General features: G+C 47.8%; 10 protein-coding genes across 10 annotated transcripts; 3 read left to right on the plus strand and 7 right to left on the minus strand.

The window, feature by feature from the left end:
* Positions 1 to 119: 119 nt before the first annotated feature.
* Positions 120 to 1490, minus strand: gliI (aminotransferase gliI; the record flags this gene model as incomplete). The annotated part of the gene is made up of 2 exons (XM_057244908.1): positions 120 to 617; positions 675 to 1490. 2 exons carry the CDS (start codon positions 1488 to 1490, stop codon positions 120 to 122), a joined length of 1314 nt encoding a protein of 437 aa, XP_057093171.1.
* Positions 1491 to 2580: 1090 nt separating this feature from the next.
* Positions 2581 to 4364, plus strand: N7529_009382 (uncharacterized protein; the record flags this gene model as incomplete). Its single annotated transcript, XM_057244909.1, has 5 exons — positions 2581 to 2820; positions 2958 to 3323; positions 3379 to 4074; positions 4128 to 4217; positions 4263 to 4364. The coding sequence occupies 5 exons, from the start codon at positions 2581 to 2583 to the stop codon at positions 4362 to 4364; spliced, it is 1494 nt and encodes a 497-aa protein (XP_057093172.1).
* A 1572-nt stretch (positions 4365 to 5936) lies between these two features.
* N7529_009383 (uncharacterized protein) lies at positions 5937 to 7668 on the minus strand (the record flags this gene model as incomplete). The annotated part of the gene is made up of 2 exons (XM_057244910.1): positions 5937 to 7424; positions 7516 to 7668. 2 exons carry the CDS (start codon positions 7666 to 7668, stop codon positions 5937 to 5939), a joined length of 1641 nt encoding a protein of 546 aa, XP_057093173.1.
* A 684-nt stretch (positions 7669 to 8352) lies between these two features.
* On the minus strand, positions 8353 to 9495 carry N7529_009384 (F1F0 ATP synthase subunit gamma; the record flags this gene model as incomplete). The annotated part of the gene is made up of 4 exons (XM_057244911.1): positions 8353 to 8446; positions 8499 to 8667; positions 8724 to 9298; positions 9440 to 9495. The coding sequence occupies 4 exons, from the start codon at positions 9493 to 9495 to the stop codon at positions 8353 to 8355; spliced, it is 894 nt and encodes a 297-aa protein (XP_057093174.1).
* Positions 9496 to 9566: 71 nt separating this feature from the next.
* N7529_009385 (uncharacterized protein) lies at positions 9567 to 9752 on the minus strand (the record flags this gene model as incomplete). The annotated part of the gene is made up of 1 exon (XM_057244912.1): positions 9567 to 9752. One exon carries the CDS (start codon positions 9750 to 9752, stop codon positions 9567 to 9569), a length of 186 nt encoding a protein of 61 aa, XP_057093175.1.
* A 588-nt stretch (positions 9753 to 10340) lies between these two features.
* Positions 10341 to 10604, minus strand: N7529_009386 (uncharacterized protein; the record flags this gene model as incomplete). Its single annotated transcript, XM_057244913.1, has 1 exon — positions 10341 to 10604. One exon carries the CDS (start codon positions 10602 to 10604, stop codon positions 10341 to 10343), a length of 264 nt encoding a protein of 87 aa, XP_057093176.1.
* Positions 10605 to 12115: 1511 nt separating this feature from the next.
* Positions 12116 to 12553, plus strand: N7529_009387 (uncharacterized protein; the record flags this gene model as incomplete). Its single annotated transcript, XM_057244914.1, has 2 exons — positions 12116 to 12122; positions 12180 to 12553. 2 exons carry the CDS (start codon positions 12116 to 12118, stop codon positions 12551 to 12553), a joined length of 381 nt encoding a protein of 126 aa, XP_057093177.1.
* A 1233-nt stretch (positions 12554 to 13786) lies between these two features.
* On the plus strand, positions 13787 to 15014 carry N7529_009388 (NAD-dependent epimerase/dehydratase family protein; the record flags this gene model as incomplete). Its single annotated transcript, XM_057244915.1, has 3 exons — positions 13787 to 13829; positions 13880 to 14041; positions 14095 to 15014. 3 exons carry the CDS (start codon positions 13787 to 13789, stop codon positions 15012 to 15014), a joined length of 1125 nt encoding a protein of 374 aa, XP_057093178.1.
* Positions 15015 to 16169: 1155 nt separating this feature from the next.
* N7529_009389 (DNA topoisomerase 1) lies at positions 16170 to 19210 on the minus strand (the record flags this gene model as incomplete). The annotated part of the gene is made up of 7 exons (XM_057244916.1): positions 16170 to 16304; positions 16362 to 16811; positions 16876 to 17118; positions 17169 to 18124; positions 18199 to 18685; positions 18754 to 18983; positions 19156 to 19210. 7 exons carry the CDS (start codon positions 19208 to 19210, stop codon positions 16170 to 16172), a joined length of 2556 nt encoding a protein of 851 aa, XP_057093179.1.
* An 887-nt stretch (positions 19211 to 20097) lies between these two features.
* Positions 20098 to 20551, minus strand: N7529_009390 (uncharacterized protein; the record flags this gene model as incomplete). Its single annotated transcript, XM_057244917.1, has 2 exons — positions 20098 to 20328; positions 20402 to 20551. 2 exons carry the CDS (start codon positions 20549 to 20551, stop codon positions 20098 to 20100), a joined length of 381 nt encoding a protein of 126 aa, XP_057093180.1.
* Between the last annotated feature and the right edge of the window lie 150 nt (positions 20552 to 20701).

Below are 20701 nucleotides of genomic sequence, written 5' to 3' on the forward strand. Positions count from 1 at the left end.
TCGAGCGTCGCTTGCTGTGCATTGATTGGAAACCAAATGAGATGTCTGAGAGTATACAGGTTACTTCTGCACGAATTCAAGTTTTGGTGGATTTAGATCCACACCATGCGTTTTCTTGCTCAAGCCTGCACCAAATGCAGTTCGCCACACATATCGGCTTTTCCGGGTATCCACTGTCCTTTTGCCTCCATCCCAATCTCGATTCGGCGTAGTCCTTCGATCAGATTCTTCCGAGGTAGAGCAAATGTGATTCTGAACCAGCCCGGTTCTCCACTCTTGAACCTGGAGCCAGCGCCAACGGCCACACCTGCTGCTGCAAGTTTTTCAAATAGGTCTGCGTCTGTCTCCTTTGTTGCTAGCTCGCCCCCAATCCGCGCCCACATCACGCAACCAGCAACCGGTGAATAGAATACAATCTGATGAAATGACAGGAAATCTTCAACTATTTCCGCTGCTTTGCGCAGGCGAGGTTTGTTGTGGTCCAACACATTTTCAACAGTCTGCAGATTTGAAAAGAGAGAAGCAACAGCTATCGACGCCATATTACACACCTTGAACCTGTTGAGGACCGCTAGTGCTCGGCGAAGCCCGGGATTGGACTGCGTAATGAGATAGCCCTGCGGATGCGTCAGCGTTGGTCTGCACGTGCATACTCATTGAAGATTCCGGCATACCAGTCGAAGTCCGCTGCTACCCAGATCCTTGCTGATACTGTAAGCTACATGGACACGAGCGGGGTCGACGCCAAGTCGCTTCAGGTCCATCGACAACACCGATGTGAACTTCGTTTCTAGCCCGATCACAGTATCAGGACTGGCATATCGACCGCATTTAGTCGCCCCAAAATTCGAAAGAGCGTATATCTCGTCTGAGATGAAATGAATGTTTTGTGCTTCGCAGAATTGAAGCAGCCCCTCTAACCACAGAGTAGGATAAATTTGACCAAGAGGGTTGTGGGGATTGCAAACGATGAGGGCCCGAATTGGACACGCTGCCATTTTCATCGCTTCGCTGTAGTGCTGTATAAGATCAGCTGCATTTGTTGGTTGTTTCGAGTATCGCACAGGAACTATGCGGACGTTGTTTCTCAGCGTTGACGTGACAGCAAACCCATCCCACATGGGTGTTTCCAGTAGTATACCATCCCCAGTATCGCAAATCGAAAATATAAGGGTCTCAATAACCGATGAACATCCTGTGCTTGTCACGATGTGCTCTGGTAAAATGGCAACTTGAGGAGAGAAGAAGCGATTGAAAAATGTTGCCGATACATGCAAAAGGCCTGGAGGCCCACCCAGCTCTTGGGAGTATGAGAGATCCTGCTGTTTCAGGTCCAATGAAATTGCGTCTTTGATCAAAGGAAGTACGTCTGGTCGAATGAGCCAATTCTCCGCCATGTCCATTTCCAGTACGCCCTTTGGAGGATTTGGCTCGGCGGAGGCATGGTCTGAGAGCCAGGATAGACTTCGCTTCATGCGGCCTGAGAGCATCATTGACGGAGAGCAACTGATGGAAAAGGGGCTTACTTGCGGGGACGCAACGCGTATGACCTTCCATTTAACTACTAGATTGGACCGATTTATGTCTTTAGTATCAGCAGCAGTGAAATCGGTCAGATGTGGCTCAATTCACCGCTGTTTTGCTATGAAGCCCCATGCAGGCACGGTACTTTATCAATCGATTGAAATCACCTGCCATTCTCCTACTGAGTTCGTTAGATGTAGCTGAATTGGTTTAAGTTGATCGTCGCTGCGCCCAGAGCATGCATGTAGGCGGATTTCACAACGTGTCTTTCCCATCTCCGCCAAAGAACAAAAGCCCGCTGTTGCTCGGGGGATGACTGCGGAGGGAACGAATGCAGGAAGTTGAGGAAGGGAAGAACTATTGCGGATGGAGGAGTGCTATAGCTCCTACCTCGCTCTAGCTACCGGCAGATCCCGCTAAGCCAACACCAGTGACATTCTTCTCCGCCAGTTCTCGATAATGTTTACCACATGACATGGTTCAAAATTGTCTCGTATTATAGTCCGGTTACTGTCCAAACTTGTGCATATGCATGGGGTCCAGGTGGGAGAAGAACTCACCGATTCTCCTGGGCAGCAACAAGCTTCTCCGGTTTTGCACCAAGATCGCCCTTTCTAAGTTATGGCGAGCGACCATCACGATACATTGGTCAATCTTGCCGATCTAGACTCACTGAGAGATGCATGTGAGAACTCTGGCATCCACACATCTCGGTGTGCAGAGCTGCAGAGGGAGAAATCCTGCATCCTGTTAGGGTCTTGCCTTCGTTGGACCACTTCACATCTTAGAATTGCCTTGGGCCATGCACTTTCTGCCTTCCGACCTTGTCACTTGTTGCCTTTCAGCTGATCGCTGTGCCTCAGATTGAAATTACACGACTGTGAGTTGCTGAGTGAGCCGACGACGAGGCGAAATCCTATGCATGCAGGAATGATATAGTCTTATCCTGCCCTACCTATATCTTATTTAATCACAAGTCCCGACTTACAAAGAGGGGTGGAAGCGCAGTGATATTCCACATTTAACCATCTACAATTACCACTATTACCACTGAAGATGCTTTGGGAGTCTCTGGCAAGGCAACAGCCACTGGCTGTGCTGATTTTTGGAATCACCACAATCCTCGTTTACCACCTCTACCGCACGTACTCGAAACTGCAGCACATTCCCGGCCCTCTCATCGCAAAATTCACCAACTTCCATCGCTTTCTCCTCGCGCGTCGTGGCCACCTCCACCTATACCAAGACCGCGCTCACCAACGATATGGCCCCGCCGTTCGTTTCGGGCCCAACCTAGTATGCATCTGTGACCCGGAGGCTATTCAAACAATTTTCAGCCTGCGGGGTGGATTTCCTAAGGTTTGCCAGCCCAATATTTATGGAAAAAGACTCTCTTCATGTTCATAGATGTTGATATCATGCGGCCGATACAGAGCAATATGTACCGCGCTTTCCGACCCTGGACCACTGATGGGCTACTCCTCTCCGTCTTCACCGCAGAAGACGACGCGACAAATCGGGAAATGAAGCAACACATCTCTGTGTATTATTCGCTCTCGTACGCTGTATCCTCTTTTGAGCCAAGAATGGACAGTGCTTCGCGAATGTTCTTCGACGAGCTTGATCGCCGATTTGTGCCCACGAGAGCACAGTTCGACGTGACACAGTGGATGAAATTTCTATCATACGATACCATGGGCTTGATGACATTCTCCCGGCCATATGGTTACGTTCAGCATGGGAGAGACTTACACGGCATCATGGAGGACGTGAAGAGGGCAAACCTGAGTATCGGACCCGTAAGTTATACATGACAGAAGACTTTAACATCGAGCAAGACTCAACTATTTTCAGATGACGCAGATACCATGGGTCGATTGGCTCTTGCATAAGAACTGGGTAGCAAATCTCTTTAAACGCGAAGCCATTGCCCCTCTGCTGGACTACGTCTTGGCGCGTATTTCAGAGCGTCGGGAAGAACGTCGGAAAAATCCCAAATCACCCTCCAATGCAAATATCGACGGACCCATTGCCGATGGTGACTTCCTCGGGTATTATCTCAATGCTCAGGAGCGAAAGGATAATGTGCCACTTCGATTTGTGTCAACCTGGACTTTTGCCAATATTCTGGGAGGGGCGGACTCCACGGCTTCCATGCTTCGATCTGTGGTCTGCTTTTTAGTAGAACACCCAGACGCACTGGAAACGGTACGGGCCGAGCTGCGGGATAAGCAACGCACTGCCACCGGGCTCACTCTACCTTTCCCACAATGGCACGAGCTGCAGAACCTCCCTTTCCTAGACGCCTGTATCAAAGAGTCACTTCGGCTTGACTCTCCATTCTCTATGCCTCTTGAACGAGTAGTTCCAGCAGAGGGAGCTACAATCTGTGGTCACTTTTACCCTGGAGGCACCGTCGTTGGCATGAGTCCATATATCACTAACCGCTATAAGCCGACATGGGGTGATGATGCGGATCAGTGGCGTCCTCATCGCTGGTTGGAAGGCGAACCGTCGCATATCAGAAAACTTGAAGCCAGTCTGCTTAGTGTAAGTCAAGTCTAACCAACTTCCCTAGTACGTTCAATGTCTGATTGTACTAGTTCGGGGCTGGGACACGAGGTTGTCTGGGCCAGCACGTCGCCCTTTTTGAAATCAAGAAGTTTGTCACAGCGCTCTTCATGAACTACGATGTGAGTACTTGAGCATCAATTCATTGATCTATACTTATGGTTTAGATCGATCTTGTCGAGCCTCGAGCTAAGTCCAATCCGTACTACTGGGTCGTATACCCAGAGAGCGTGCATGCGACGGTTAGAAAACGCGAGATCAAACAGTAGGTAGAACAATCCCATTGAAGGACTACAGGCACTGAAATCTTTCTTGCTTTATTGGTCCTGAATGAATAGAAATTATGCCGTGGAATTGATGCACTGTAACCTCAAGGCTGTCGAAGGATCTTGAACATTAAATTTCATTGTTGCTATTCTGTGATTTGCAAGCTTGAATTGATGGGATCATGACTCATCCTCAACATAATGAAGCCCATATCCACATATTGTAACATTTCTAGAGACAGTCTTCCAAGACCAGAACCGGTTATAAAGGGCTGGCCTGTATTTGCCAGTGGTAGACATGCATCAAGATATACATGTATTAATCTATCAAACTCATGATGACCACGATCAACAAGGTGTTCGGTTGAAGAAACTGAATAGAATGGGGAATAAACAAGCAAAGGCTTTATCTCTATTAAAGCAAAAAAGAACTCTGGCACGCAAAAGATTGGCGAGCAAAAAACATACACCAGCCTGAGGATGTGGTCATCTAGCGCACGATTCGGGTGCTGGCAGCTCGCCGCTCTATTCAGCCCTCTTCATGGCAATCCTGGCGGATATTCACACACCTAGTTATTCAGCCCGTGCATCAAAAAGTACATTCTCGATTTTGAGGTATTAAAGCCGTAAGTGGCCTCTCTTTTTGTTTCTCTCTCTCCCATCTTTCCCATCTCTACAAGGCCGCTTCATCACCAAAGCAGGATGCGTGCTAAGCATGAGTGAAGGTGAAGGGAACGCAACGCATGAGGTAACGTAGAGTTGAGCTGCTGGCTTTCTTGTGCAAATTAAAGGAATCGAGTAGATCCTGAAAATTGCAAGCACTATAGCGACGCGGGATCACGCCGTCTCTGGACCCCAGGAACACCATTGCAGCGCGGCGACCATCGGAGCAGGTGAAAATTCAGTAGCCAAGACGAGAAGTGAAAGGACTGATCAGGGGAGAGCAACGGAGCGAGCGATCAAGATACTCAGTGAGCAGCTCTGGGTCGCTCAGCGGGAGGCTTAGGGCGACGGGGTAACTAAATCACCCTGTTATCCGGGAGCCGATTGCAGCCCGAAGCGGCAATGTTACCGTCAAGATTATTACTGTATAAATTGGTGGAGAGAAAAGGCCTGGAAATCGGCACTTTTCTCTGGTGATTATAGAAGTGCTTCAAGACTTATTGACACCTGGGCAGGGGATGTAGCAGAGCTCTGCCCTGGGTGGGTCAAACAGCTATCAGAAAGGAATCATCATCTGTATCATGCTATGTATGTATCTATCCATGGATATAGAAACAATGGACTGGCCTGTTGTTAGATGTGAATCAAATTGTTGTTGCATTGATTCTCCTCCCTATGTAATTTTTTTTTGTATTTTAAAATTTATTCAGCAAAAGAAATCAAATCGATCCTCTCCATCAGTAAACCCAATTGATATCCCACTTATTAAAGCATCAAAGCATTGAAGAGCGAATTCCTGGGTTTGCGACCGCCAGTCATACAATCATAATCATAAGCTTCGTTATCGTAAGCTTCCTTCTAATCCATCATATCATAAAATCCTCATTGGAAATATTGGGCAAAATTGATTCATCAATGCCGATTAATAATAAATGCATCACCGGTGAATTTGCAACTGACGCAAGCCTTGAGACCACAACCAGGGCAGTTCAGGACAAAAAGAGGCATCCAGAAGTTGCAGGTATCACACTTGGGGAGGCAGTGGTCCTTGTGCCAGGCGCCGAGATGAGCACAAAGCTCAGGATTGTTGCGAACCCCAATAGGAGTTGCATCGGGGATTGAAGATCGAATATTTTCTATCCAGTCGTTGTAAATCTCGGACACAAAACCGTTAAGCTCAGACGCTAGGTCTTCGAGTTTGTATCGCCCCAAAGGGTCGGCAAGCTTTTGCTTGAAAAATGGAACGAGAGGCTTTAGGCTCGCCTCATGGCTGACCATATGGATGCCAATCATTTTGTCGGCGGTAGATTCCAATCTCTCGCTGAGAGTGGGGCGGTCCGAGGCAAATTTTGCTGAGAGTTGGTCGGCATCAGAACAGCCAGTGGAACAGTTGCTACTCGCGCGGCTGCTGGCTGGGGAGCTGCTGGCTGGGGAGCTGATGTTGGAGGTATCGCCAACAATATTTTTCGGGCTGGAATTGCTCTCGAAGTAAATGGGGTCAGAGTTGAGTTTGTTGAACTTTGTGCTTGTAGATTCTACCCTCTCAAGGTCTCTGGTGCTTTTGTAACCAAAGCTACTAACAAAGGGCTCGGGGTTGTGAAGCGATGGGGTGAGAGGGCGCAGGGGAGGTGCCTTGTTCTCTGTTTGTTTCGTCTTGCGTTTGGCTTCTGCATCAGCGCAGAGCTTCTCATCCAGTTGGCGTTGGAGGTTGCGCAATGTTTTCTCCGACTTGAGGCGTGCTTCGCGTACTTTTTCGAGCTCCTCCATGGATCTGCGAATCTGTTCTTGTTCAAAGATGCGCTGCTGCTGCTGCTGCTGCTTCATTGAGTCACGGGCAAGTCGAGCTTGCATTTGGGTAATGCGTAAATCCTGTTGCGCTTTTCCTCGAGCTCTCTCCACATTAGGATCAATGCCGGCCCTTTCTTGTGCCCATTGGACATTGTCTGCTTTGAACTGTGCTTTCCTGGCCTTTGACTCATCCGAGATTGTGTCCATGTGCACACTGTTTGAGTAGCTGTACATGTAGCGAGTGTAGCTATATTGACCTCCATATCCGTAGGGACTGGGCTGCTGTTGGCGCTGCCGCTTTTTTTGAGTGTCGGACCTTCCGAGGAAGGCGTCATTGAATGGTCGTTTGTGCTGTCGATCGTGGTATCCTTGAGTGTCATGGTGAGTCTTGCCATCGAAGCCATAGTCGTGGAAGTAGTCCCGGCGTTCTCGTTTGGTCTCATGACGTTCTCGTGTGTTCGATGGCTCCGAATCGTTGTCGGTTGCACAAGTAGACCAATCATCGTCAGGGTACTGAGATCGAGACTGACGCCGCTTTGCCTTTGCATCCAGAGACTTGTCAAGTCGGCTGCGGCGTGAGGGGTCACGAAGCAGTTCGACAGCATCTTGAACCTATTAGTAGGACCTTGTCAGAAAATTTCAATTCATTTAAGCCACATAGGATGTCGCAGGTTGGAAAGGAAAGAGAATAGAGAAAACACACCTTTTGGAAACGTACAATGGCTGTACTGTCGTTTCCTGCCTTGTCGGGGTGCAGCTTCAAGGCCAGGCGCTTGTAGGCAGCGTTGATATCCTTTACGCTGGCATCTTGGGCAACGCCCAAGATGGTATAGCAATCGATGGTGGCGGTGGGCATATTTGCTAAGGATACACGTTAGTTTGCAAACAACGGTGTGAAAGAGAGGGGCAGGTAAGAGGTATATGAAGGAAGAAAGGCCCAAAGCCCGGCAAACAGAAATGTGTGTTAACGAGCAGGTAGGTGTCGAGGGAGGCAGTGGGAAAGGGACTGTTGCAAGATTGCATACATAGTAGATATCAACTCACTTAGAATGAACGCTGGTGTGCAATCACGAGCAGGTTGTTAATAGAAAGCGCGGATTGGTGAATAGTAGAAGGGCAGAGATGTAGAAGAGTGTTGTAAAGGAAGGAACCGCCAATCGCAATTTAGCAACCATATCAATATATGAACAATCAATAAAGGAGAAAAAGATCATAATACCGAGTAATTGAAGAATCGCGAGATGCTTAGGAAGACATTTGGGAACATGTTTAGGGAGAAAGTGGTGAGAGAGAAAACAGTTGCGTGGGCAAAGACAGTGAACTTGAGCCTGAAGGAATCATGTAGGGTTTCACCTTAACAATACCCTTATGGAACAAAGGAACAAAGAAAAAAATATAACAGGATTAGGGCTACAACATAGGGTAACAGGCACATAAGAAATAGAAATGGATTGATTCTGATTTTACACAAGCTGAATGTCGATCTAAATATGAACAAGTCTACACTATAGAGGCGACTTCGTCTCACAGATAGAAGCCTCTACATATCAGCACTGGCGGTGGCACCAGTGATAATCTCAACAAGTTCACCGGTAATAGCGGCCTGGCGCTGACGGTTGTACAAGATCTGGAACCTAAAGAGTTGTTAGAATTGTTGAATCTTCAAGGGAAACGGGTTCGACATACTTGTTGATCATCTCACCAGCGTTCTTGGAGGCGTTCTCCATGGCGTTGCGGCGAGCGGAAATCTCACAGGCGTGGCCCTCAGCCATGGCCCAGAAGAGGTTGTTGGCAAGAGCGTACTCGCGGAGGCTGGACAGAACCTCATCGTCCACCTCGTAGGAGGAGATGTTGGCTAGATTTAATGTCAGTATACATTCTACCAGCATTTATGTTGTGATTCCGACTCACCGGACTGGGTGATAGCCTCCTCGGAGTAAGCCTCAATGGAGGTAGCCTCGTAAGTTTGGGCGTTGACGAAGGTGTTGTAAATGATGCGGACGCTGGCGTAGTCCTCGGGGAGGAGGGCGATCTGGTCGGCGATGGCCTGGGCATCGGCGAAGGTGGGGATATCCTTGCAGACGTTGGCGAAGCTCAGGACGAACTTCTCGGGGGCGGCACGGGACAGCTGGGCCTTGGCCTTCTCACCGAGAACGGCGATGTCGGCGTTGGGGTTCTCGGCCAAAATACGGCGGGTGGCCTTGCTGAGACCGGAGTGAATACCACCACAAAGACCCTTGTCGGAGCTGGCAACAACCAGAAGAGTCTTCTTGTCGTCGAGAGGCTTGGTCTCGGCCTGCTCGAAAAGGGTGTTGGAGGTCTGACCGTAGACACGGGATTCGTCCATAGCCTTCTGGGCGCGGGTGAGACGGGTGGAAGCAACAATCTTCATGGTGTTGGTGATCTTCTCAATGTTCTTGATGGACTTGAGACGACCCTCGATCTCACGGAGAGTTGCGAAACCGGCGGCATTGGCGGGGGCAGGGCTTCAATTGGCATGTCAGCAAATTTTCTTTTCAATTCCTTTTCATGTCCAGCGTGGTTTTCAGATTTGACGAGGTCGAGGTGGTTGCGTCGGGGTACATCGGGTGGAAGGGTATTGCACGAGGTATCGGATGAAGACTTACCGAGCGACGGCGGCACCACCAGCCCGCAGAGCCGGGCGGACGGCACGGGAGAACATTATGTGAGGTGTTGTAAAGAGGAGAGTAAATAGGCAGGTAGTAACTGCGGAGAGGAGGGGAGTGACGAAGGTTAGACGCAGATGCCTCGCTGGTCGGGAAGTGCGAAGTTGAGAACTCCTGGTTCTGTCCCAGCGCTGCCGCTAAACCCGAAATGGTAAGCATCTACGGTGTACCATTCCGACTTCCGGCGCAAGTCAATGGCCTGAGGCATAAAGACGGTAGAGACTGGCACAAAACTTTTATATTCCTGAGGCATCAGTTTGTTTGCTTTTTTCACGCTTTGCCCTTTTTAGACCCGGCAGAAAAGCGGCAGATTCCGCATGATTGGGCCGAAGGGTGCGGCCCTGTGAGTGGGTGGAGCTGCTGTCCATCATGTTTGTTTGTACCCCGTATTGAGTAAGCCTGTATGTCATTGAAACATTTTATCTATACCTCAGAATGTATGTCCAAGGACTTACATAAGATAACTTGCATTGTTCTACTGTGATCCTATGTGCTTCGGTTGTGGAAACAACTTTTTACTTGCAGTTTATATATCCATTTTCATTGTTGTTGTTTTTTCATCGTTTAACACAGGCCTCTTTTTTTTCTCACTTGTTTCTTTCATAGGGCTTCCTCGGAGATTTGAATATCTCTATCCGCAGGTGTGGATGGTGACCAAAGAAACGAATCCTCGAATGGTATGGTTCGAGGGTGGTTGGTCACAGTTATCCGGTTTGCCACTTTGATGATCTCGATGATTTGAGTGCGATGTGGTCTGTCATTCCGAACGTGCCATTTCTCAATGCGGATCGTTGGCTCAACCCTACCGATCCGTAGAGTAAGGCATATTCTTGCGTCGCCTTCATTTAGATTGAGCCAGACCAGAATTCAGTTTGGAATCTGACTCCGAGTAGGCAACCTCTAGGGTGACTGAGAGGCGCTTTGGGTGTCCAAACGGTGGCCTCCTAGGGCCCCAGCCATGGTTTCCCTGCTTGCTCCTATCTCTTCCTTCGATATTTGTGCCCGAATATCGATGTGGGGCTGCATGGAGGCTCATTGGCCTCAGGGCTTCCGTCGTGGCCCAGTTTATACCGCTGGATGCAGCAGTATGCTCGCGAGACAGCATTTTTGCAAGAAAAAGGTCTTTTTATTCACATCGTAGGATGAGCAGTAGGAGGTGATCTCACTTTCTTCTTTGATTGGGGAAAATAAGCTTGCAAACGTTTCACGGCTCGGATACAACTTCGATTTGCTGTATAAAAGCTGTAGCCGTTACACTACAGTGTACTATCCTTAGTACTTCTTCACTTCTTTCATATGTGCTTTTGATATTATCTTGACAAACCTATCATTTTATTTTCGTTAATTAAGAAGCCTCACCTATATAGCCTATGACATAGGATACAGTATATGCTATGACACAGTCCACATGTCTCATGCCATCAACATATAAATGTGCTTTGAGTTCGCCTATCCTCCTATATCGCTTATCTTTGGATGTGTCTCATCCCTCACCGTCTGCTTCTTCGTCATCTACTCCTCCACCATCTATTTTCATCTGCTTCTTGATCCTTCTGCTTTGTCATTTGCTTCTTCGCCATTTACCTCTTTTCCTAGCTTTTTATTCACCTGTGAGAATTGATATGATGAGCGGCAAGAGGAATTCGTGATTATTCTGTATAATAAGATGTACTAATGGCGATCTGCTATGATAGCTCCGTCTATTCACGAGAGCTCATGGGGTCGCCTACCTAATTCAAACTCCTGCGCGCACCAGATGAGATTAGCGCAGGAAGGCCGCCTGATTTTCTACAATGGCACATCGTTTATTGGCAAAGCCTGCCAATGGAGCGCCCTGCAAAAATGCTTTTGGGCATCAAGACTCAAAACTGGCGGATCTCCAAGTATTGAGGCCACTCAAGAAAGAGACACCTCTCCAACTTTTTTATCATCGTACCGATTATGTGACCAATTACCATGTATACCAAAATCTGCAACTACAGCAGAGCAACTTCGCAAATAGCCATACGTGCCCTCGTCCAGCATGGACGAACAAACCTCATGATATCACGGAGGGAATATATGAACTTGTACGCGAGCTATCTGATCTTGTTCAAGTTCTCGATGGCAGAGGTTGAACGGGATGGACCCATTTTTTAATTTCGTATAGATGTCTGATAGTCAAGAGCAAAACTTTCTTTCCTGGCCTCTATATGAGTATAATCTATCCTGTCAATAGTGATGAAGCTTGCCACTATTTTCTTTGTTGATCAGCTACTTGCTTCTAAATCTGCTACTTTATCCTCATTATGACGCCTCTTTTATTTCAATATTTTTGGTATCTGGTATCGTCATAAATCTGCCTTCTTAGTTTCTTCCCAGGAGTCACTAAGCCATAATTTACTTTACTTATATAGTTCTTTATATTGGGCAAGGTACCCATACAAGATCACATTATACACAAATTTCAGGTTGCTTTTTGCGAACATCTCATACTTTGTTTAAACTTCCACTATCTCACTTCTATCTCTGTGCCTTCTGACTTCTATATCTACTTCAAACTCTCTATCCTCAATTGACATTTTACCTTCTACCATCTTCAACCAACTTATACCTCAAATAATACTCACATACGACATGTCCGGTGAGAGAGATCCATGGTAGACTTTTGAAATAGCCTGCACTAACTGCCGTCTTACAGAACGAACCTACCTTGTTATCTCACAAGACAGAGTGAATGTGTGGCCATTAATAGTCGCATGGGAAACCTTCGACTGGAATGCCCTGCAACAGGGAGATTTCGCCCATAACTTTATCCACGCCATGAACCTATCCTTCGAACGGTTTGGCGTGACCGCCATCGAGCCAAACGAAAATCGTGACTACTACTACGGGGTGGCTGATAGCCACCTGCCCAAATGGGCCATAGTCTGTCCAAGCTGGACTGACAATAAATACCGCATCCGCGAGGGGGAGTCGCATTTGGTGTTGGAGTTGCTCGAAAGCCTTCACCGTGCCGGTATGATGGTAAGCAACTCTGCGATCTTTGAAATCGCAGTGGTCCTCAAGTTTTAAATCAGGGATCATGAGATTCTGCGAGCAACCTGAAAAGACACCGATGGCATGAGCGTAGAGATTAGTGCAAGGAAAAATAAAAATAGGGGACGATTCATTGCAAATCTTCAAACACCAGCATCTGCATATTGTATTGTAAATTTTTAGTCAACTATAGTGGTGTTTAACCATGAAAATGTATCAGATTCTAGATGGTATTAAGCAGAAAGGCTATGCCAAACCTGTCCTATTGTGTGAATGCTATCAGCTGTTTACTTCAAGATATTCGAGTCTTGTTCACCTGTCCCCATGTTCCACTCGGGACCTCGAAGCGGTACCTGTTGTACATAGACCTGCTAGAGGTGGGGTCCTCTCCACATTGACAATGAAGTATTTTAGTAAAGTACAATACTGTATGCCAAAATGAGTAATATATGGCAATTTATCACTATGAAGATAAGCTTGGTCCAATAAAATGCAATTTGGATGTTTTTCTATATGGGGCTGCCGAGGCCAGTATTTCCCCCCTTAATCCGTATGGACCCCCGCTTTATATGATTAGTATTTGAGAATAGAGGGCTACTTTCTAACATATTTGATAGGGGTAAGAGAATCCGAAGAGAAACTCAGATATAAGTGTAATAAAGAAAGGGTGTAGGCGATCTATAAGATCAAGCCAAGGCTGGTATGGTTCGGGTGATCGGAACCAGTACCATGGGACTCGGGCACAGGGATGTTTTAGCTTTTCTACTGTACTTCCATCGTTTCCATGGATTGTGTAATGGCCTTGGTACCTTACTTGTACCTTAGCCATACCTTTACATACGTACTTATAGTGTTGCTTTCCACCTACGTATTCTACACTACTCTACGCTACTACACACTAACTACACTAAACCCACTAGCCTCACTAAACACGCCGACGTCACAGATTCAGTCTCTCAAAATTGCCTCAAATTCTAGTGTAATAGTGTAAAAACCCACTGTTGCTTGAACCGACTTGGCAGGGGAGAACCGAATCCCGAATTATCTTTAGATAATACCTAGCTAGCACGTATATTATTACTATATATATTATTGGAAGTTTTGAATTTGATTTCTTCTTCAAATTTCTTCCCAATTTTTCTTTTCTCTTCTCTGTTTCTTGTAAATTGTTTAGCCCCGTTTATTCCGCCCCCCCTCCTTTCTTCCGTCCCTTCAACTTTCCCCCCTTTCATTCTCCTGAACCTGCGGGGAGAACTTCAATATTCAACAATGGCCGACGCCAAACCAGCCGTTCTGATTGTCGGTGGTCTCGGTATGTCCCTCTCATCCCCTTCCCCAATATCCCTCGCTAAATATTTCCAGGCTTCATCGGTCGACACCTCGCCCTATACATCCATGAAAACAACCTAGCTTCGGAAGTCCGCCTGGTAGACAAAGTCCTCCCCCAACTAGCCTGGCTAGCCCCAGAGTTCGCAGAAGCATGCTCAAAGGATAAATTCGTCCAAGCCGATGCCAGTCGTGAACGTGAGTCCCACATTCCCAATACCCGCCCCCCTCCAAATTCTCACAAATGCCAGAACACTTCCCGCGCATCTTCGACCGAACCAATGGCCAACAATTCGACTACGTGATCAACTGCGGCGGCGAAACAAGACACTCCCAACCAGACGACGTCTACGAAGTGCGCAGTTGCCGCTTAACAATCGCTCTAGGTAAAGAAATCGCCCGTCGCCGCATTCCCGCCTTCATCGAATGCTCCACCGCCCACGTCTACAAGAGCGGCTCCACCCCCCGAAAGGAGGACGACAAGCTCGCCCCCTGGCACAAACTCGCAGACTGGAAATTGAAGGCTTCAGAGGAATTGCGCAAAATCCCGGATCTGCAGTACTGCGCCCTGCGCTTGCCCCACGTCTACGGCGAGTATGACCCGGGCTACTTCGCTACGGGCATCTGTCTCTCGGCCGTCCATAAAGAACTCAAACAGGATTTGGTCCTGCTGCACACCAAGGACTTGAAGATCAATACCCTGCACGTTAAGGACGCAGCAAGTGCATTGTTCGAGGCTGCCAAGTGGCGCGCGAAGGCCGGGTTCATTGATATGAGCAAAGGGCCGATTGCGTTCAATGTTGTCGATAAAAATGATACAAAACAGGAACATGTGGCTAAGGCTTTGACGGAAGTTTTCGGCCTCAAGGTCTCGTTCATTGGGTCGCTTGCGTCCCAGCTTGCGAAGTTGAACTTGGACGATGTTGTCGATGAGATGAACGAGGTTAGCTTGCAGATTTGGGCGGAGCTGATCGAGAAGGCGAATATCACGCGCCCGGGCCCGATTAGTCCGTTCCTGGAACGGGATGTGCTCAAAGATCAGGATATGTCGATTGATGGGTCCAAGTTTGAGAATGCAACTGGTTGGACGCCGGCATATCCCACATTTGGCGCGCACAGCATTCTCGAGATCGTCAATAGCTACAAGCGCATGGGCTGGTGGCCCTTATGATTTCGTTTTCTGTGGTTTTTTTTTACTTTTCTTTTCTTTGTCTTTGAAGATATCCCGTCCGTCGGCTACTTTACTTTTCTTCTTTTTTTTCTTGTGGCTCCTTTTTATGATTCATACCGGTCTTCGATACATGAGGAGAATCGGTCATTGCTTCGCATTCGCATTTGAATGTTTTGAATCCCCCCACGACATGACCCTCTCATGAAACATACTTTCTCCATTTTCTCAACTGACGCCGCGAAATCTACAGCCATCCACAGACAGACCGGTCTAGCTATGCGAGATGTGGATCGACATTGTACTGTAATTGATCATCCCTATTCTTGGGGCTTTTCATTACTCGATGCCATCTTTACGTTTTGACTTTTTTGCATGGTTCTGCATTGGCATATCGAGCCCTTTTCTTCGCCGTTCTCATAAACTTCAATTCTACATTCCCTATATATTTGGATACTCAAAAAGAAATAGACATGATCACTTCTCTAAACTTCTTTCCGTGCTAGTACTATACATGAACCGCAAAGAGTCCCACTTTTGACATGCATTATGCATACCAGCTGCAGGGATGGTTTGTTGTGCAGGTCCCACAAAGGACCTCCACTAGGTAGAACTTGGTAAATGGGTTGATGCTTTGTAGTACTATTGTCACTAGTGCAGTCAAGTGGATATTGTTACAGCTAAGACCAATTAAACATAAATGGAATAAATTGCTATCTGGCTTCTAACCCACGACCGAAATGACCAAGGGCAGCGGAATCGAACTGTGCAAGGTGTCCGACTGCCATGCATTGTATGCACATAACCAAGTCACTAAGTCCAAATACAAATGGGCATGTTTTTGTGTTTTCTAATCTGTGTTCCTCTTTTCTGGCATTTTGTATACATCCATATACAAAACCTATCGTACCCACGTTCGCCACTAACGCAAGCTCATCATGAGCCAATCCTCCAACAACGAAAAGCGAAATGTCAGTGTAAAATCTTGTTCATTGGTGCGAATGGCCATGATTCGTTAGGATCATGGCGGCATTGGAGAAACCAGGAAGGGGAACAAAGTTATCTTGTCTCTGTTGAGGAGACGGCCAACTGGAACCAAAAATATAGTACGAAGAATTTAAGACGAAAGATGAGAAAAGGTAAGAGTCCGGTGAGGGATTAAAATTCCCAATCCTCTTCCACGGACTTGATGGCCCACTCGAACTTCTCGCGCAGGGCTTTCGAGAAGAACTTCTCAATGGGGACATCGAACTTCTTGCTGAAGACAACAGTGAGTCGAGGATCGATGTAGTTCTGATGAGAAAGAGGGGTTAGCAGATGAATTGCGATACTAAAAACACTGAAACTTACAATTTTCGAGGTACCCAGAGCAACTTCTTTGTTCTCCTCCTTGTCCTGGGCCTGAACGGACATGGTCTCAACACGCTGGTCGATTTTCGCGATTTGACCATCGAGCTTTTCGACTGAGGCACCGCGGGCCTCCGCTTCGACCTTGCCGGTCTTGTTCTCCTTCTTGAACTTCTTTTCCATATCCTTGACGGACTGTAGGCGTTCTTCGAGCTCACTCGCTTTCATCTCCTTCTCGCCATCGGCGACCCGCTTCTCGTTGTCCTTCTCGAACTTCTTGTTGACCTTGGTTCGTTGCTCCTCAATCAAGAAGGCCTGGTGCTCGTTGATCCATTCTTGATCAAGATCTTCATCGATCTCAAAGAAAGATGCGCCCCTCTTCTTCTTCAAAGTTGGATCCAAATCAAGCATCATTTGCTTCAGACGCCACTTCTGATATCGAAGTCCCTTGATCTATTGAGAAAGAGTTTGGTCAGCTGTCTGTCCCACAGTCCCGAGTAAACTCGCTTAAACTTACCCGTTCGCCCATCTTCTCCATGGCATTGGCATGGCCAGCAGTAACAGTGCGCTTGTGATTACACAGGATGGCGACCTTACGGTTGGCATCGTTGTATGCCTTAACCTTCTCCGCAACGGTAAGACCAGTTGCATTGATCTCCTTGAGCACAGAGCCCATGGTGTAAGAAGCGTTGTAAGTACGGAACACCTTGGCGGTCAAACCAGTCATGTAGTTGGCAAGATGCTTGTTGAGCGCGGATGTCTTTGGAATGTCAGCAATGTTCAAAAGTTGTATCCGAGAGTAAACCATACCGTAAGTCGATCGAAGATCTCGTCGCCATTCTTCTTGGGTGCCTTCTTGAAGATCTTCAAGTTCTTGAAGACCTGCAGGTCGACCTGTACTTCATCGTAGAAACGAATACTATCCTTACCCAAGAAATCGAAAACAACGGTGTTGGGTGGCTTCAGCGTGACGTTCTCATACTTGAGAGAACAGCAACCAACAGTTTCAGCCTCATCCTCACCCTTCTCGTTACCAGCACGCAGAGCGAATTGATCGATAAGGTAAACAGCTGTGGCCTTCTGGCGCTCAACCATCATCTCGTTCTTCAGGTTCTTCTGGTAATCCTTTCGGATCTTCTCGATGTGCTTTTTGAGTTCACGAGCCTTCTCAAACTTCTTGTAGTCGCTCTGACCCTTGACATCGGAGTTAGCAGCCAACATAACGTACTTGTAGTTGCCGTTGATGTTTTCTTGCCACATGGCAAGCCATGTTCCTTCTTGGTCGTGCTTGACCTCCTTCCAGCGGTGGCCCTCAGGAGGCGCAGGAACCTTGGCATCTTTTCCAATATTGATTGTGATCTGCTCGGGCTGCACGCGCGTCTTGACATGACCGGTTTTGGGGTGCTCTCCACGTCCACGGAACAAAGAGGGAGGCTCAACTCGGAAGTTGCCCACCTTCTGCTTGCGGCCATCCCAAATACAATACTGGAAGGGTGCCTCGAGCGCATCTTTTTCAGCCTTAGCAGCCTTCTTCTCGGCCGGCAACATTGCGCGCTTCTCGGCGCGCTGAGCTTCATAGAAATTGAAAATGTCTTTGAAGTCGCATTTCGCAAATTCTTTTATGTCAACTTTGTTGCCCTTGAGGTCCTTCGCTCCACCGGACTTCTTGATGATATCTTTGAAGTCGGTAAAGAAGTTCTTTTGGAAAACGGGATTTTCCACGTTGTGGGCTGAGTTGAGCATAGTTCCAAAGAAGCTGGCAACTTCTTCCGCCTCAGGTTCAAGGCTGACAGGAACGCCATCGTACCTCATCTTCACATTCTGAGGTAGCACTTCGTACTCCGGGGGAAGACAACACCATTGTGTTCCAGCGTCGTCCACTTGATGGTGCCATCGCCCTTGCTCTGATCTTCCCACCATCGGTATTCGTCTTCCTCTTCTTCCTTGTCTTCTGCATCCTGGCTTTCTGCCTTGACTGAGGTGGCCTTGGCCTTGCCCTTCTTGGCGGCAGCAGGCTCGGCCTTCACCTTCTTAGGGGCAGCCTTGCTAGCGGCCGGTTCTTTCTTGACGCCGTTGGTGGCCTTCTTAGCTGCCGTAGGCTTGGCTTCTTTCTTGGCTGCAGCCAATTTGCGCGCATCTTTTTCGGCCGTTAGCTCGATTTTTTTCTTTTGCGCGGCGAGTTTTCGTTCGATGGGAACGTCGGAATCGGATTCTTCCCCGATGGCTGTTTCGGAAGCTTTTGGTAGTTTCCGTCCGTTACGGGCTAGAGGCACGTCGTCATCGGTTTCGGGGTCTTCATGCTTGACGGAAGTCCGTCGGCGCTTGCTCTGTCGAAAGGTCAGACGCTGTAACCGAGGTCGAGGGTAAAATCACCCCGTAATTAGGTGAGGCCTACCAAAGGCTCATCTTCTTCACTGCTTTCCGCCTCTGCGTAGGACTTCATTCCGCCCACGCTAGTGCGCGACTTGCGCTTGCCGGCGGTAAGAACGTCATCTTCTTCATCTTCCATCTTCACATCCTCGTCTTCCACAGGGCCGAATCGGATGGAAACTCCGGGGTCGACATGGCCATTCGTAAGTGGAGGGCTGGAATTGTCCATTGTGGTATTGGTAGGCTTCGGAGTAGCTAAGTGATGGATTCAACGTCAGAAGATGAGACTTGACTATGTAGTTGATGGGTACAATTGTGCATGTGATATGGGAAACTCTGAGGTGAGAGAGACCAGAAGTCTTAACATGAGGTCCTGCGACTACAGTGTAGGGTTGTATAAGGGAGCCGAATGACCCGAGGAACTCACCTATACCACGCCCATTGGCGCGCACGAGCGGCACGTCCTCCTCCGAAGAGCTCATGATTGTAATTCGAGGTCTAGCGAATGGAAGGCGAGGGTAAATAGTAACAAATCGAGGTCTTGGTACAGAAAAAGGTCCTCGTGCGCTGAGTCGGGCAAATCGAGCCGTCTGATAGAAGGATGAGGTGAAGGAAATGTTGACCAATGAAGTGTACGAATAGTCTTATAAGATCTGCTGCATTCACTAACGCATACAGAGAGAGGGGGTTGGGGTGAAACCGGAAGAACAGGGAAGTGAGACGAAACTAAAGAAGGAAAAGAGACAAATAAGTTGGTAAAATGAGGAATGGAGGAAAAGAGGTTCTTGAGGGCGCGATGCCTGAGGCAAAAAACAAATAATGATGCCTGAGGCCGTGACTGAGCTCACCAGGCGGTGGCGGAAATTTGTTTTCGAAAACCGAAAGGGTAAACAAATCGATGCCTCAGGAATGTTAGGTGATCCCTATTAAAGACAGTTCGTTACAAGACGAATTGGCGGAATGTGATGATGATTAACAGTTAACATCACAATGGTCCCATATAAGGGCATTTAATTTAAGCGGACCGTACACAGCCATCGCTAATGATCAGCCACTGTTGTGTCTAGTCTAGGTATCGTCGTCTGCGACTAGATTAATCCGTGGATTGCTTTCTTGTGTTTTTTCAAATGGTAGAATGTATCGAATTTCGCCTTACGACAACTGGGCAATCGACAGAACAACTCTCCTCTAAATTGTAGGGGGGAGCCTGGATCAACGATCAGAAGTCGAGCCACGTCCACAAGGCTCATTTCTGTGTATCTCCGGCAGATAAACAGACTATCAGACTAATTCTCTCTGCCTCTGATAGGATTATGCGCAGACCTGGGTACAGACTCAGTTGCCACATAGTCAGGCTAACGCGTTTCCCCTACCTAGCAGGATAAGGCAGGCGTAGCGGAAGGGCTAGCAGAGCTAGACGTAGAAGGCCGACTTGCAGAATTGGTGGCGGGCGTAGTAGAATGGCCAGCAGAGATGGACGCAGAAGGCGGGCTTTCCGAGGTGCTAGTGGAGGACACGCTTGTATTATACGACGTAGAATTTGACGTAGTAGAACGGCCAGCAGACCTACGACTGCATCTGGGGAACCAGTTCCTTCTGTCTTCGCGAGAGTATAAGTAGTGGTTTATGAGCATCCATCAACATCTGATCATGATATAACTAGATGGGCTTACCTGGCTATGGCTAGCTGCTATAGCTGTTCGAACATCATGTAGTTCGCCAAACAAGCGGACCAACAGATCGGTTCCAACGTCCAGCTCTATAAAACGATCGCCTATAGTTTGGATGTTATCTAGAGTTGCTTTGGTCTCTATGGTGTCCATGTCATGGAACTTTCGTAGGTATGGGTAGTGTGGGTTTTGTAAGATCCTAAATAACTGAATGGGGAGGCTAAAGGGGGCTGGAAACATGCATCTTTCGCTCTACAGATGGCGATTCGAACCATACGAGGACTAACCATGTGAGGATTCGAT

Source organism: Penicillium soppii (assembly GCF_028829465.1).
Source record: "Penicillium soppii strain IBT 18220 chromosome Unknown utg000007l, whole genome shotgun sequence".
Lineage (NCBI taxonomy): Eukaryota > Fungi > Ascomycota > Eurotiomycetes > Eurotiales > Aspergillaceae > Penicillium > Penicillium soppii.